Genomic DNA, 17,488 nt, shown 5'->3' with positions numbered 1-17,488 from the left:
GGTTTCTACTCTAGCCTAGTGTGGTGTGGTTTCTACTGTAATCTAGCCTAGTGTGGCTTCTACTCTAGCCTAGTGTGGTTTCTACTGTAATCTAGCCTAGTGTGGTTTCTACTGTAATCTAGCCTAGTGTGGTTTCTACTGTAATCTAGCCTAGTGTGGTTTCTACTGTAATCTAGCCTAGTGTGGTTTCTACTGTAATCTAGCCTAGTGTGGTTTCTACTGTAATCTAGCCTAGTGTGGTTTCTACTGTAATCTAGCCTAGTGTGGTTTCTACTGTAATCTAGCCTAGTGTGGTTTCTACTGTAATCTAGCCTAGTGTGGTTTCTACTATAATCTAGCCTAGTGTGGTTTCTACTGTAATCTAGCCTAGTGTGGTTTCTACTGTAATCTAGCCTAGTGTGGTCTCTACTGTAATCTAGCCTAGTGTGGTTTCTACTGTAATCTAGCCTAGTGTGGTTTCTACTGTAATCTAGCCTAGTGTGGCTTCTACTGTAATCTAGCCTAGTGTGGTTTCTACTTTAATCTAGCCTAGTGTGGTTTCTACTTTAATCTAGCCTAGTGTGGTTTCTACTGTAATCTAGCCTAGTGTGGTTTCTACTCTAGCCTAGTGTGGTTTCTACTCTAGCCTAGTGTGGCTACTACTCTAGCCTAGTGTGGCTACTACTCTAGCCTAGTGTGGCTACTACTCTAGCCTAGTGTGGCTTCTACTCTAGCCTAGTGTGGCTTCTACTCTAGCCTAGTGTGGCATCTACTCTAGCCTAGTGTGGCTTCTACTCTAGCCTAGTGTGGCTTCTACTCTAGCCTAGTGTGGCTTCTACTAGCCTAGTGTGGCTTCTACTCTAGCCTAGTGTGGCTTCTACTCTAGCCTAGTGTGGCTTCTACTCTAGCCTAGTGTGGCTTCTACTCTAGCCTAGTGTGGCTTCTACTCTAGCCTAGTGTGGTTTCTACTCTAGCCTAGTGTGGTTTCTACTGTAATCTAGTGTGGTTTCTACTGTAATCTAGTGTGGTTTCTACTGTAATCTAGTGTGGTTTCTACTGTAATCTAGTGTGGTTTCTACTGTAATCTAGTGTGGTTTCTACTGTAATCTAGTGTGGTTTCTACTGTAATCTAGCCTAGTGTGGCTTCTACTGTAATCTAGCCTAGTGTGGTTTCTACTCTAGCCTAGTGTGGCTTCTACTCTAGCCTAGTGTGGCTTCTACTCTAGCCTAGTGTGGTTTCTACTGTAATCTAGCCTAGTGTGGTTTCTACTGTAATCTAGCCTAGTGTGGTATCTACTGTAATCTAGCCTAGTGTGGCTTCTACTCTAGCCTAGTGTGGTTTCTACTCTAGCCTAGTGTGGTGTCTACTGTAATCTAGCCTAGTGTGGTTTCTACTGTAATCTAGCCTAGTGTGGCTTCTACTCTAGCCTAGTGTGGCTTCTACTCTAGCCTAGTGTGGTTTCTACTGTAATCTAGCCTAGTGTGGTCTCTACTGTAATCTAGCCTAGTGTGGTCTCTACTGTAATCTAGCCTAGTGTGGTTTCTACTGTAATCTAGCCTAGTGTGGTTTCTACTGTAATCTAGCCTAGTGTGGTTTCTACTGTAATCTAGACTAGTGTGGTTTCTACTGTAATCTAGACTAGTGTGGTTTCTACTGTAATCTAGCCTAGTGTGGTTTCTACTGTAATCTAGCCTAGTGTGGTTTCTACTGTAATCTAGCCTAGTGTGGCTTCTACTCTAGCCTAGTGTGGTTTCTACTGTAATCTAGCCTAGTGTGGTATCTACTGTAATCTAGACTAGTGTGGTATCTACTGTAATCTAGCCTAGTGTGGTATCTACTGTAATCTAGCCTAGTGTGGTTTCTACTGTAATCTAGCCTAGTGTGGTTTCTACTGTAATCTAGCCTAGTGTGGTTTCTACTGTAATCTAGCCTAGTGTGGTTTCTACTGTAATCTAGCCTAGTGTGGTTTCTACTGTAATCTAGCCTAGTGTGGTTTCTACTTTAATCTAGCCTAGTGTGGTTTCTACTGTAATCTAGCCTAGTGTGGTTTCTACTCCCTAGTGTGGTTTCTACCAGCCTAGTCTACTACCTAGCCTCTACTACTCTAGCCTTGTGGCTACTACCCTAGCCTAGTGTGGCTACTACTCTAGCCTAGTGTGGCTACTCTCTAGCCTAGTGTGGCCTACCTAGCCTAGTGTGGCTTCTACTCTAGCCTAGTGTGGCTCTACCTAGCCTAGTGTGGCTTCTACCTAGCCTCCTACCCTAGCCTATTGTGGCTTCTACTCTAGCCTAGTGTGGCTTCATCTCTACCCTTCTACCTAGCCTAGTGTGGCTTCTACCTAGCCTAGTGTGGCTTCTACTCTAGCCTAGTGTGGCTTCTACCTAGCCTAGTGTGGTTTCATCCATCCCTTCTACCTAGCCTAGTGTGGTTTCTACTGTAATCCTAGTGTGGTTTCCTGTAATCTAGTGTGGTTTCTACTGTAATCTAGCTAGTGTGGTATCTACTGTAATCTAGCCTAGTGTGGTTTCTACTCAGTGTGGCTCTACTCTAGCCTAGTGTGGCTTCTACTCTAACCTAGTGTGGTTTCTACTCTAGCCTAGTGTGGTTTCTACTGTAATCTAGCCCAGTGTGGTTTCTACTGTAATCTAGCCTAGTGTGGTTTCTACTGTAATCTAGCCTAGTGTGGTTTCTACTGTAATCTAGCCTAGTGTGGCTTCTACTCTAGCCTAGTGTGGTTTCTACCTAGCCCCATGTGGTGTGGTTTCTACTGTAATCTAGCCTAGTGTGGCTTCTACTCTAGCCTAGTGTGGCCTACCTAGCCTAGTGTGGTTTCTCCTAGCCTAGTGTGGTATCTACTGTAATCTAGCCTAGTGTGGTATCCAATCTAGCCTAGTGTGGTCTCTACTGTAATCTAGCCTAGTGTGGTTTCCATCCCTAGTCTACTGTAATCTAGCCTAGTGTGGTTTCTACTGCTAGCCTAGTGTGGTTTCTACTGTAATCTAGCCTAGTGTGGTTTCCTGTAATCTAGCCTAGTGTGGTTTCTACTGTAATCCCTAGTGTGGTTTCTACTGTAATCTAGCCTAGTGTGGTTTCTACTGTAATCTAGCCTAGTGTGGTTTCTACTCCTAGCCTAGTGTGGTTTCTACTCTAGCCTAGTGTGGCCTACCTAGCCTAGTGTGGTATCTACTGTAATCTGACCAGTGTGGTATCTACTGTAATCTAGCCTAGTGTGGTCTCTCTGTTCTAGCCTAGTGTGGTTTCTACTGTAATCTAGCCTAGTGTGGTTTCTACTGTAATCTAGCCTAGTGTGGTTTCTACTGTAATCTAGCCTAGTGTGGTTTCTACTGTAATCTAGCCTAGTGTGGTTTCTACTGTAATCTAGCCTAGTGTGGTTTCTACTGTAATCTAGCCTAGTGTGGTTTCTACTTTAATCTAGCCTAGTGTGGTTTCTACTGTAATCAGCTTAGTGTGGTTTCTACTCTAGCCTAGTGTGGCTACTACTCTAGCCTAGTGTGGCTACTACTCTAGCCTAGTGTGGCTACTACCTAGCCTAGTGTGGCTACTACCTAGCCTAGTGTGGCTCTACTGCCTAGTGTGGCTTCTACCTAGCCTAGTGTGGCTTCTACCTAGCCTAGTGTGGCTTCTACTCTAGCCTAGTGTGGCTTCTACCTAGCCTAGTGTGGCTTCTACTGTAATCTAGCCTAGTGTGGTTTCTACCAGCCTAGTGTGGTCTCTACTGTACTCTAGCCTAGTGTGGCTCACACGCTCCTACCCATCTCCCCCTACCCATCCATCCCTCCCACACACTCCTACCCATCTCCCCTGCCATCCATCCCTCCCACACACTCCTACCCATCTCCCCCTACCCATCCATCCCTCCCACACACTCCTGCCCATCCATCCCTCCCACACAGTCCGACCCATCTCCCCCTACCCATCCATCCCTCCCACACACTCCTCCCATCTCCCCCTACCCATCCATCCCTCCCACACTCCAACCCATCCCCCCCCTGCCCATCCATCCCTCCCACATTCCTGCCCATCTCCCCCTGCCCATCCATCCCTCCCACATTCCCATCCATCCCTCCCACACACTCCTACCCATCTCCCCTGCCCATCCATCCCTCCCACACTCCTACCCATCTCCCCTGCCCATCCATCCCTCCTACACACTCCTACCCATCTTTCCCCCCCTACCCATCCATCCCTCCCAAATTCCTGCCCATCTCCCCCTTCCCCATCCATCCCTCCCACATTCCTACCCATCCATCCCTCCCACATTCCTCCCATCCATCCCTCCCACATTCCTGCCCATCCATCCCTCCCACATTCCTGCCCATCCATCCCTCCCACATTCCTGACCATCTTCCCCATCTAATCTTCATTCTTACATGTTGTCATCATATCCTCCAAGAATGTTCTGAGGTCACTAGGGGTTGTCTTTGCGGGTGTCTCTCTCAGGAATCCTGAGCAGGAATCACAGGAATGTTTCAGTCATGGGACTGGCTCCACCTACAGGAGGGAGTATATAATACAGGCCCAGGGTTAGGGGATATCATTTCCCATCATGTTATTGTTGCTTCATTTGACTTTATGTTCATTTAACAGACACTCTCATCCAGAGAGAACTCTCTCCTCTCATCCAGAGAGAACTCTCTCCTCTCATCCAGAGAGAACTCTCTCCTCTCATCCAGAGAGAACTCTCTCCTCTCATCCAGAGAGAACTCTCTCCTCTCATCCAGAGAGAACTCTCTCCTCTCATCCAGAGAGAACGCTCTCCTCTCATCCAGAGAGAACGCTCTCCTCTCATCCAGAGAGAACGCTCTCCTCTCATCCAGAGAGAACGCTCTCCTCTCATCCAGAGAGAACGCTCTCCTCTCATCCAGAGAGAACGCTCTCCTCTCATCCAGAGAGAACGCTCTCCTCTCATCCAGAGAGAACTCTCTCCTCTCATCCAGAGAGAACTCTCTCCTCTCATCCAGAGAGAACGCATCCTCTCATCCAGAGAAACTATCTCCTCTCATCCAGAGAGAACTCTCTCCTCTCATCCAGAGAGAACGCTCTCCTCTCATCCAGAGAGAACGACCTCTCATCCAGAGAGAACGCTGTCCTCTCATCCAGAGAGAACGCTCTCCTCACATCCAGAGAGACTTAGAGTATTGAGTGAGTACATTTTTGGAATATTTCACAACAAGAGTGACGACACAACACTAAATAAAGAGAGACCTAAGACGACAACATGTCATGTGTTGCTGCCTTGCCTACACAGCATGGTAGCAACACAGCATGGTAGCAACACAGCATGGTAGCAACACAGCATGGTAGCAACACAGCATGGTAGCAACACAGCATGGTAGCAACACAGCATGGTAGCAACACAACATGGTAGCAACACAGCATGGTAGCAACACAGCATGGTAGCAACACAGCATGGTAGCAACACAACATGGTAGCAACACAGCATGGTAGCAACACAGTATGGTAGCAGCACAAAACATGGTTAAAAACATTATTGGGCCCAGACAACAGCACAAAGGGAAAGACTTAAATGTAAATGTAAATGTGGAAAGAAGGTAGAGACAACAATACATCACGCAAAGCAGTCACAACTGTCAGTAAGAATGTCCATGATTGAGTCTTTGACTGAAGAGATTGAGAAGGTAATTAGACTGCAGGAAAGGGCCCCCCCCCACACACACGCGTGTTAAATTATTAACTGTTTAAAAACAAACACAAGAAGAAGTGTATCGGTCCAGACCTATACAGGCCGTCGGTCTATAGGCTCTAAAAATATATATAAAATAGCCTAGAAATTAAGATAAAATAGCTCACAGACTAATTCTCATTACTCACACTTACAGAACTCGCTGGCTCCGCCTGGGGCCCGTATGGGGGGGCTGGCGCCGCCCGGGGCCCGTCTGGGGCGGCTGGCTCCGCCCGGGGCCCGTTTGGGGGGGCTGGCTCTGCCCGGGGCCCGTTTGGGGGGCTGGCTCCGCCCGGGGCCCGTTTGGGGGGGCTGGCTCCGCCCGGGGCCCGTTTGGGGGGGCTGGCTCCACCCGGGGCCCGTTTGGGGGGGCTGGCTCCACCCGGGGCCCGTTTGGGGGGGCTGGCTCCACCCGGGGCCCGTTTGGGGGCTGGCTCCACCCGGGGCCCGTTTGGGGGCTGGCGCCGCCCGGGCCCGTTTGGGGGCTGGCTCCGCCCGGGGCCCGGGGGCCCGTTTGGGGGCTGGCTCCGCCCGGGGCCCGTTTGAGGGGGCCCGGCGCGCCCGGGGCCCGTTTGGGGGGGCTGGCTCCGCCCGGGGCCCGTTGGGGGCTGCCCGGGCCCGTTTGGGGGCTGGCTCCGCCCGGGCCCGTTTGGGGGCTGAGTGCAATGTCTTTCACTTTCAGGTTGGTCTTGTGGAGGTGTACCTGGTCGTAGAGCGTTCCAAATCCAGGGTGGGGTGATGAGCCAGGTAAACGTTGGGCTTTGAAGCACAGTCACAGGAAATGCTTGCATTCACATGCTGTATGGTGGCAGGATGAAAGTGTTTTTGTGGTAGCAGGCGGTAGATGGCCACTCATGTTTTAGAGAAAGTGGAAGAAGCTGTCATGACGTTGGCCTGGGGGTAGGTTGAACATAATGCGTTGGTACTTAATGAATATGATGTCAGTTCGGTTGTCATCTGAGACATTCTCATCAATGATAGGATGACGTAAACTGTACAGTTGAAAGTCTACACATTATAGTTATCAGATTCACATGGAATTGTTGTGCAATTTAAATGTTTGAATATTAAGTTATTTGTGAGGGGATGAAATGTGATTTTAGCTTCTAAAATGAGAGTTTTGAGTTTTCATGAGTGAATTATGCCCGCCCCTGTGAAGAGACGTGTTATAAACTATGAAAACACACCCTTCTCCCTCCACAATATAAGCCCTTGATGGAAATGTAACTTCCTTTTCCGGGTACATTAGGAAAACGATCCGATGTCAGAAGGATTCAGATAATAACTACAGAACGAAGCCAACCTCAGCGTGAGCTTTGGTTGCGAATGGTATGAACTCTTATTCGCTAAAGAAGTGAGACATCCTAGCTGTTGAGTTAGAAACAGCAGCTGTAAACGTGGGCTACGTGGGCTCGAAAGGACGCACGACCTATCCCGTCTACCACACAACGACGACACTAAAACGTTTCCCGTTCACCACCAGAGACACTCTTCAAAGGACTCTGTAGGGCAACACGGTCTTCCATCTACCACCAACCTATTGAAGCGCAGCTCAGAGTAGATATTTATTGCATTTTCCTTTTCCAAATGGGCGGAATTTAGAATGCATAATATTCTGTATTTACGATAGAGTAGCTGCCTACTAGACATAGCTTCTCCACCACCAGTTCTTCTGTCTTCCCGCTCTTTCATCTCAAACCCAGCACATTTTCTTTGTGTAACCAGCTGTCAAATCTGTTCTTCGTCCGCTCTTTCAGGTGTAACGTTTTCCTTTATGACATAATTTGTGACATAAGGTATGCTTCATTCTGTGTATATGTAATTCTGTGTGATTAGTTAGGTATTTAGTAAATAAATAATTAAAGCCAATTTTGTATTGCTGATTTCAACTTGTTAGCTAGGGTTTGTGAAGATAACCAAGAATTTACAACTTTCAGATGAGACTGAAATAAGATGACGATTAATATTGACTGCTATTGATGTAAAATATTAAAATATTACTAGGTCTTTAAGAGTTTATTCGTAAGATAACAGCTCTATATTCTTTCATGGTGCCCCGACTTTGTAGTTAATTACATTTACATGATCAGCTCAAGCAGGTAATATTAATTACGGAGAAATTATTTTATAGAATAGCATGTCATGTCACTTAATCCGGCATGGCCGAAGACACGACAAACCATTTTCAATCAATCCCTTGGGTGCTGTGGCTAGTCGGTCCTCTGACAGCAGCTCCAGGACACGCCTAGTGTTGGGTGCTGTGGCTAGTCGGTCCTCTGACAGCAGCTCCAGGGCACGCCTAGTGTTGGGTGCTGTGGCTAGTCGGTCCTCTGACAGCAGCTCCAGGACACGCCTAGTGTTGGGTGCTGTGGCTAGTCGGTCCTCTGACAGCAGCTCCAGGACACGCCTAGTGTTGGGTGCTGTGGCTAGTCGGTCCTCTGACAGCAGCCCCAGGACACGCCTAGTGTTGGGTGCTGTGGCTAGTCGGTCCTCTGACAGCAGCCCCAGGACACGCCTAGTGTTGGGTGCTGTGGCTAGTCGGTCCTCTGACAGCAGCCCCAGGACACGCCTAGTGTTGGGTGCTGTGGCTAGTCGGTCCTCTGACAGCAGCTCCAGGACACGCCTAGTGTTGGGTGCTGTGGCTAGTCGGTCCTCTGACAGGAGCTCCAGGACAAGCCTAGTGTTGGGTGCTGTGGCTAGGGTCCTCTGACAGCCCCCAGGACACGCCTAGTGTTGGGTGCTGTGGCTAGTCGGTCCTCTGACAGGAGCTCCAGGACAAGCCTAGTGTTGGGTGCTGTGGCTAGTCGGTCCTCTGACAGCAGCCCCAGGACACGCCTAGTGTTGGGTGCTGTGGCTAGTCGGTCCTCTGACAGCAGCTCCAGGACACGCCTAGTGTTGGGTGCTGTGGCTAGTCGGTCCTCTGACAGGAGCTCCAGGACAAGCCTCTGTGGCAGGCCCAGCACGCCTAGTGTTGGGTGCTGTGGCTAGTCCGTCCTCTGACAGCAGCTCCAGGACACGCCTAGTGTTGGGTGCTGTGGCTAGTCGGTCCTCTGACAGCAGGGCACGCCTCTGTGGCTAGGTCCTCTGACAGCAGCTCCAGGACACGCCTAGTGTTGGGTGCTGTGGCTAGTCGGTCCTCTGACAGCAGCTCCAGGGCACGCCTAGTGTTGGGTGCTGTGGCTGAGTCGGTCCTCTGACAGCAGCTCCAGGGCACGCCTAGTGTTGGGTGCTGTGGCTAGTCGGTCCTCTGACAGCAGCTCCAGGGCACGCCTAGTGTTGGGTGCTGTGGCTAGTCGGTCCTCTGACAGCAGTCCAGCTCCAGGACAGCAGCTCCAGCCGCCTAGTGTTGGGTGCTGTGGCTAGTCGGTCCTCTGACAGCAGCTCCAGGACACGCCTAGTGTTGGGTGCTGTGGCTAGTCGGTCCTCTGACAGCAGCTCCAGGACACGCCTAGTGTTGGGTGCTGTGGCTAGTCGGTCCTCTGACAGCAGCTCCAGGGCACGCCTAGTGTTGGGTGCTGTGGCTAGTCGGTCCTCTGACAGCAGCTCCAGGACACGCCTAGTGTTGGGTGCTGTGGCTAGTCGGTCCTCTGACAGCAGCTCCAGGGCACGCCTAGTGTTGGGTGCTGTGGCTAGTCGGTCCTCTGACAGCAGCTCCAGGACACGCCTAGTGTTGGGTGCTGTGGCTAGTCGGTCCTCTGACAGCAGCTCCAGGGCACGCCTAGTGTTGGGTGCTGTGGCTAGTCGGTCCTCTGACAGCAGCTCCAGGGCACGCCTAGTGTTGGGTGCTGTGGCTAGTCGGTCCTCTGACAGCAGCTCCAGGGCACGCCTAGTGTTGGGTGCTGTGGCTAGTCGGTCCTCTGACAGCAGCTCCAGGACACGCCTAGTGTTGGGTGCTGTGGCTAGTCGGTCCTCTGACAGCAGCTCTGTGGCAGGGCACGCCTCCAGGGCACGCCTGTGTTGGGTGCTGTGGCTAGTCGGTCCTCTGACAGCAGCTCCAGGGCACGCCTAGTGTTGGGTGCTGTGGCTAGTCGGTCCTCTGACAGCAGCTGTGGCTAGTCGGTCCTCTGAGGGCACGCCTAGTGTTGGGTGCTGTGGCTAGTCGGTCCTCTGACAGCAGCTCCAGGGCACGCCTAGTGTTGGGTGCTGTGGCTAGTCGGTCCTCTGACAGCAGCTCCAGGGCACGCCTAGTGTTGGGTGCTGTGGCTAGTCGGTCCTCTGACAGCAGCTCCAGGGCACGCCTAGTGTTGGGTGCTGTGGCTAGTCGGTCCTCTGACAGCAGCTCCAGGACACGCCTAGTGTTTGGTGCTGTGGCTAGTCGGACCTCTGACAGCAGCTCCAGGACGCCTAGTGTTGGGTGCTGTGGCGAGTCGGTCCTCTTTGGGCACAATAGTTTTGCCACTTTGTTTTCTCATTCACATATTTCCCATTTCAGTCTATAAGGAGCACTGGGTGTTTTGTAAGGAGTACAATCTGTGGCTTGTGTGTGTCCTCAGTGGGGGTTATCGGGGGTGGGGGGAGTCGGTCTGATGGGTTGGTGGTTGCTATCTTGTCTGTCCTGCCTGTAGTCTGCAGACGGTTGTTCTGTTGGCTTATCTTGGGGGATGGCCAGGTCTCATGAGGTCTTCTTTGTCGCATCGCAGCTTTTGCCCATCCTCCTTCAGCTGGGCTCTTTCTTCACCCTCTCCTGTTGCTGTTTCTTTCACCAGAGTACAGACACCTCTCTCTGTCTGTCTGTCTCTCTGTCTGTCTCATACATATACACACCTCTCTCTGTCTGTCTCTCATCATATACACACCTCTCTCTCTCTGTCTGTCTCTCTGTCTGTCTCATACATATTACACACCTCTCTGTCTGTCTCATACATATTACACACACATCTGTCTGTCGTTGAGGGGGTGTTGTGTTGGGGTCCGTGCTGTTTATCTCTCTGTCTGTAGTTGAGGGGGTGTTGTGTTGGGGTCTGTGCTGTCTGTCTCTGTCTGTAGTTGAGGAGGTGTTGTGTTGGGGTCTGTGCTGTCTCTGTCTGTAGTTGAGGGGGTGTTGTGTTGGGGTCTGTGCTGTCTCTGTCTGTAGTTGAGGGGGTGTTGTGTTGGTCTGTGCTGTCTGTCTCTGTCTGTAGTTGAGGAGGTGTTGTGTTGTCCTTCTGTAGCTCAGTTGGTAGAGCATGGCGCTTGTAACGCCAGGGTAGTGGGTTCGATTCCCGGGACCACCCATACGTAGAATGTATGCACACATGACTGTAAGTCGCTTTGGATAAAAGCGTCTGCTAAATGGCATATATTATTATTATTCATATATTGTGTTGGGGTCTGTGCTGTCTGTCTCTGTCTGTAGTTGAGGTGTTGTGTTGGGGTCTGTGCTGTCTGGTGTTGAAATGCTGTAGGAGCTCTACCAGCTCCATCTCCAGTTGTGTGAATGTATCCCTTATGAATGCTTCTTCTTTTTCCCTGGTGTTGATTATGTGAAGAGGTCGTCCTCTCTTTCAGATGTATGTCTGTATTGTTTTAGTGATTTCACCATAGCGAAGGCTCAGGATTTCTGAGTCTCTGTTTTTGGTTGGGTTTAGGTTTCTCAACTTCGTTCTTCATCAAACCATTTGTTGTTAATTTTCTTTGGTTGTCTGCTTGACATTGTTAGGTGTTATAGGGAAATGCAGTGCATTTGAGAAGTGTTCAAACCCCTTGACCTTTAACACATTTTGTTAGGTTACAGCCTAATTTAAAATGTATTAAATACTACTTTTTTCTCATCAATCTACACACCCCATAATAACAAAGCAAAAACTGTTTTTTAGATTTATTTTTGCAAATGTAGTAAAAATATACATACTTTATTTCCATAAGTATTCAGACCCTTTGCTATGAGACTCTAAATTGAGCTCAGGTGCATCCTGTTTCCATTGATCATCCTTGAGATGTTTCTACAACTTGAGCTGATTCAACCTGTAGTAAGTGCAATTGATTGGACATGGGAGGTGACCAAGAACCCAATGGTCACTCTGACAGAGCTCCAGAGTTCCTCTGTGGAGATGGGAGAACCTTCAGGAAGGACAACCATCTCTGCAGCACTCCACCAATCAGGCCTTTATGGAGCTCTGTCAGAGTGACCATTGGGTCCTTGGTCACCTCCCATGTCCAATCAATTGCACTTACTACAGGTTGAATCCAATCAAGTTGTAGAAACTACTCAAGGATGATCAGGCCAGACAGAAGCCACTCCTCAGTATAAGGCATGACATGACAGCTTGCTTGGAGTTTGCCAAAAGGCACCAAAAGGACTCTCAGACCATTTTTATTTTATTTAACAAGGCAAGTCAGTTAAGAACAAATTCTTATTTTCAATGTTCAGGGGCAGAACGACAGATTTGTACCTTGTCAGCTCGGGGGTTTGAACTCGCAACCTTACGGTTATTAGTCCAACGCTCTAACCACTAGGCTACCCTGCTGCCCCATGAGAAACAAGATTCTCTGGTCTGATGAAAACAAAGATTCAGGCCAAAGAGTTCAATGCCAAGCGTCACATCTGGAGAAAACCTGGTTCCATCCCTATGGTGAAGCATGGTGGTCTGATGAAACCAAGAATGAACTCTTTGGCCTGAATGCCAAGCGTCACCTTGATAAAAACCTGCCCGGACTTGAACCAGATCGAACATCTCTGGAGAGACCTGAAAATAGCTGTGCAGCGACGCTCCCCATCCAACCTGACAGAGCTTGAGAGGATCTGCAGAGAAGAATGGGAGAATCTCCCCAAATACAGGTGTGCCAAGCTGGTCGACCAATATTTCTTTTGTTTGTTTTAGGCGGGCACAGCCCTAGTGTGCTAGTGTGCTAGTGTGCTAGTGTGCTAGTGTGTGCCCGTTTTGTGTTCGGTATTCTGTTTGACTTCTCCTGCAGGTTTCCATTGATCCCCATACAGCTGGGTCTGTCTGCTGCCCCTCCCACTACATGCATATTCATTAGCTCCAGGCTAAACAAAGCTCTGTCGTGGTTTCTTCATATTCACAGCACCCAGCAGCCTCTCACGCTGCCTCAGGTACTCCACAGGGTAGTGGAGATGTTTCCCTCAGAACCCTGAGTGTTTGTCCGGCTCTATAGCTGCCTCAGGTAACCACAGCCACACTGGAGGGTAGTGGAGATGTTTCCCTCAGAACCCTGAGTGTTTGTCCGGCTCTATAGCTGCCTCAGGTAACCACAGCCACACTGGAGCATCGATGATTGATCAGTATGGATGCTATAATAACACTATAAAACAATTAGATTGATCAGTATCGAAACCTATAATAACACTACAACAATTACAACAACTGGCTTTCTCCTGACTGAACCGTGTGTGTGTGGTCTGTCCGTCCCCTGTCTAATATGGGATGGGCCGGTGCTGGGTGACTATCAACCAGAGGGAGTGGGGTCTGGCAGGAAGACAATCTTTTGTCCTGATCCCCGACCTTGCTGCTATTGTCCCGACTCCCGACCTAGCTGCTATTGTCCCGACTCCCGACCTAGCTACTATTGTTCCGACTCCCGACCTAGCTGCTAATGGCCTATAATTGTCCTGACTCCCGACCTAGCTGCTAATGTCCCGACCAAGCTGCTAATGTCCCGACCAAGCTGCTAGTGTCCAGACTCCCGACCAAGCTGCTGTCGTCCCGACCTAGTTTCTATTGTCCCGACCTTGCTGCTATTGTCCCGACCTTGCTGCTATTGTCCCGACCTTGCTGCTATTGTCCAGACTCCCGACCAAGCTGCTATTGTCCAGACTCCCGACCAAGCTGCTAGTGTCCAGACTCCCGACCAAGCTGCTGTCGTCCCGACCTTGCTGCTGTCGTCCCGACCTTGCTGCTGTCGTCCCGACCTTGCTGCTGTTGTCCCGACCTAGTTTCTATTGTCCCGACCTAGTTTCTATTGTCGCGACCTTGCTGCTATTGTCCCGACCTTGCTGCTGTTGTCCCGACCTTGCTGCTGTCGTCCCAACCTAGTTTCTATTGTCCCGACCTAGTTTCTATTGTCGCGACCTTGCTGCTATTGTCCCGACCTTGCTGCTATTGTCCAGACCAATCTGCTATTGTCCAGACCAAGCTGCTATTGTCCCGACTCCCGACCTAGCTGCTATTGTCCCGACCAAGCTTCTATTGTCCCGACCTAGTTTCTATTGTCCCGACCTTGCTGCTATTGTCCCGACCAAGCTGCTATTGTCCCGACCAAGCTGCTATTGTCCCGACCAAGCTGCTATTGTCCCGACCAAGCTGCTATTGTCCCGACCAAGCTGCTATTGTCCCGACCAAGCTGCTATTGTCCCGACCAAGCTGCTATTGTCCCGACCAAGCTGCTATTGTCCCGACCAAGCTGCTATTGTCCCGACCAAGCTGCTATTGTCCCGACCAAGCTGCTATTGTCCTGACCAAGCTGCCAGTGTCCCGACTCCTGACCAAGCTGCCAGTGTCCCGACTCCTGACCAAGCTGCCAGTGTCCCGACTCCCGACCAAGCTGCCAGTGTCCCGACTCCCGACCAAGCTGCCAGTGTCCCGACTCCCGACCAAGCTGCCAGTGTCCCGACCTAGCTGCTATTGTCCCGACCTAGCTGCTATTGTCCCGACCTAGCTGCTATTGTCCCGACCTAGCTGCTATTGTCCCGACCTAGCTGCTATTGTCCCGACCAAGCTGCTGTCATCCCGACCAAGCTGCTGTCGTCCCGACCTTGCTGCTGTCGTCCCGACTCCCGACCTAGCTGCTATTGTCCCGACCAAGCTGCTATTGTCCCGACCAAGCTGCTATTGTCCCGACCTAGCTGCTATTGTCCCGACCTAGCTGCTATCGTCCCGACCTAGCTGCTATCGTCCCGACCTAGCTGCTATTGTCCCGACCTAGCTGCTATCGTCCCGACCTAGCTGCTATTGTCCCGACCTAGCTGCTATTGTCCTGACCAAGCTGCTATTGTCCTGACCAAGCTGCTATTGTCCTGACCAAGCTGCTGTTGTCCTGACCAAGCTGCTGTTGTCCTGACCAAGCTGCTGTCGTCCTTACCTAGCTGCTATTGTCCCGACTCCTGACCTAGCTGCTATTGTCCCGACTCCCGACCTAGCTGCTATTGTCCCGACCTTGCTGCTATTGTCCCGACTCCCGACCAAGCTGCTGTAGTCCCGACCTTGCTGCTGTCGTCCCGACTCCCGACCTAGTTTCTATTGTCCCGACCTTGCTGCTATTGTCCCGACCAAGCTGCTATTGTCCCGACCTAGCTGCTATCGTCCCGACCTAGCTGCTATCGTCCCGACCTAGCTGCCAGTGTCCCGACCTAGCTGCTATCGTCCCGACCTAGCTGCCAGTGTCCCGACCTAGCTGCTATTGTCCCGACCTAGCTGCTATTGTCCCGACCTAGCTGCTATTGTCCCGACCTAGCTGCTGTTGTCCCGACCTAGCTGCTATTGTCCCGACCAAGCTGCTGTCGTCCCGACCTAGCTGCTATTGTCCCGACCTAGCTGCTATTGTCCCGACCTAGCTGCTGTTGTCCCGACCTAGCTGCTGTTGTCCCGACCTAGCTGCTGTTGTCCCGACCTAGCTGCTGTTGTCCCGACCTAGCTGCTATTGTCCCGACCAAGCTGCTGTCGTCCCGACCTTGCTGCTGTCGCCCGACTCCCGACCAAGCTGCTATTGTCCCGACCCAGCTGCTATTGTCCCGACCCAGCTGCTATTGTCCCGACTCCCGACCTAGCTGCTAACGTCCCGACCTAGCTGCTATCGTCCCGACCTAGCTGCTATCGTCCCGACCTAGCTGCTATCGTCCCGACCTAGCTGCTATCGTCCCGACCTAGCTGCTATCGTCCCGACCTAGCTGCTATCGTCCCGACCTAGCTGCTATCGTCCCGACCTAGCTGCTGTCGTCCCGACCTAGCTGCTGTCGTCCCGACCTAGCTGCTGTCGTCCCGACCTAGCTGCTATCGTCCCGACCTAGCTGCTATCGTCCCGACTCCCGACCTAGCTGCTGTCGTCCCGACCTAGCTGCTGTCGTCCCGACCTAGCTGCTGTCGTCCCGACCTTGCTGCTGTCGTCCCGACTCCCGACCAAGCTGCTATTGTCCCGACCAAGCTGCTATTGTCCCGACCAAGCTGCTATCGTCCCGACTCCCGACCTAGCTGCTATCGTCCCGACCTAGCTGCTATCGTCCCGACCTAGCTGCTAGTGTCCCGACTCCCGACCTTGCTGCTATTGTCCTGTAATTGTCCAATGGTTTAGCATGGTGTCACATGGGCCAGAGCCAGACTGACGTCATAGATAACACATTTCCTGATTTATTACATTGATGTAAGTGTTGTGTTGGGCACACCATTACAGGAACTGATGTTACTGACTACTGATAGTTTCCACTTTCTTTCTTTCCTATTTGTCAAAACGTTCTACTCCTCAACTCTAAGTTCAGGATATTGTCCAGTTCCTTATAACGATGGACACCAACTCATTAACATAGATCTGAACTATTATATTTCACCTTTTATTTAACCTTTATTTAACTCGGCAAGTCAGTTAAGAAATTCTTATTTACTATGACGGCCTACCCGGACGACGCTAGGCCAATTGTGCGCCGCCCTATGGGACTCCTAATCACGGCCGGTTGTGACACAGCCTGGAATCGAACCAGGGTGTCTGTAGTGACGCCGTTAGAGAAATTTATAGCCTTTATTTATGTATAGCCTCTCTCTGTTCATCTTGGAATCCAGTCTAACACCAGTTCCACTGGTTGGCCGAGGAAGGAGTCTGTACAGGGAATATACCAAGGCCGATGTACAAGATCGCACGTGCTGCGCGTACACTCTGGAGACAGACATGCTGAGGAGGGAGTTGGACAGGGAGGGAATGGAGGCTGAGGAGGGAGTTGGACAGGGAGGGAATGGAGGCTGAGGAGGGAGTTGGACAGGGAGGGAATGGAGGCTGAGGAGGGAGTTGGACAGGGAGGGAATGGAGGCTGAGGAGGGAGTTGGACAGGGAGGGAATGGAGGCTGAGGAGGGAGTTGGACAGGGAGGGAATGGAGGCTGAGGAGGGAGTTGGACAGGGAGGGAATGGAGGCTGAGGAGGGAGTTGGACAGGGAGGGAATGGAGGCTAGGAGGGAGTTGGACAGGGAGGGAATGGAGGCTGAGGAGGGAGTTGGACAGGGAGGAATGGAGGCTGAGGAGGGAGTTGGACAGGGAGGGAATGGAGGCTGAGGAGGGAGTTGGACAGGGAGGGAATGGAGGCTGAGGAGGGAGTTGGACAGGGAGGGAATGGAGGCTGAGGAGGGAGTTGGAAAGGGAGGGAATGGAGGCTGAGGAGAGAGTTGGACAGGGAGGGAATGGAGGCTAGGAGGGAGTTGGACAGGGAGGGAATGGAGGCTGAGGAGAGAGTTGGACAGGGAGGGAAGGGAGGCTGAGGAGAACTTGTCTCAGGTGATGTACCTGCAGCAGTAAAACTAACTACCTGTTGTCTCTCTGTGTTTCAGGTGATGTACCTGCAGCAGGGGGAGCTGAGCAGAGACAAGGTGTTTCCTATGCACCCCACCAGTATTAATGGAGTAGAGGACATGTCTACTCTGGCAGAACTACATGAAGCTGCCATCATGTACAACCTTTACCTCCGCTACCAGAAGGACTGCATCTATGTAAGACAGTGTTATAGTCCAACCCTCCTAGACAGACATTATCTATGTAAGATACTGTTATAGTCCAACCCTCCCAGACAGACATTATCTATGTAAGATACTGTTATAGTCCAACCCTCCCAGACAGACATTATCTATGTAAGATACTGTTATAGTCCAACCCTCCCAGACAGACATTATC

At 51.0% G+C, this 17,488-nt stretch overlaps 1 protein-coding gene across 1 annotated transcript in view; it reads left to right on the top strand.

Annotated features, from left to right (window-relative positions):
• The window catches only part of myo10l3 (myosin X, like 3), a 298,563-nt gene that overhangs the window by 31,999 nt on the left and 249,076 nt on the right, over positions 1–17,488 (top strand). The window contains 1 exon segment of the mRNA XM_052523285.1: positions 17,149–17,307. Within this exon segment, the coding sequence (XP_052379245.1) occupies positions 17,149–17,307 (159 nt within the window).

Source organism: Oncorhynchus keta, chromosome 7, assembly GCF_023373465.1.
Source record: "Oncorhynchus keta strain PuntledgeMale-10-30-2019 chromosome 7, Oket_V2, whole genome shotgun sequence".
NCBI lineage: Eukaryota > Metazoa > Chordata > Actinopteri > Salmoniformes > Salmonidae > Oncorhynchus > Oncorhynchus keta.
Note: the sequence above shows the minus strand (reverse complement) of the source record. Positions and strands in the feature narration are given on the sequence as shown.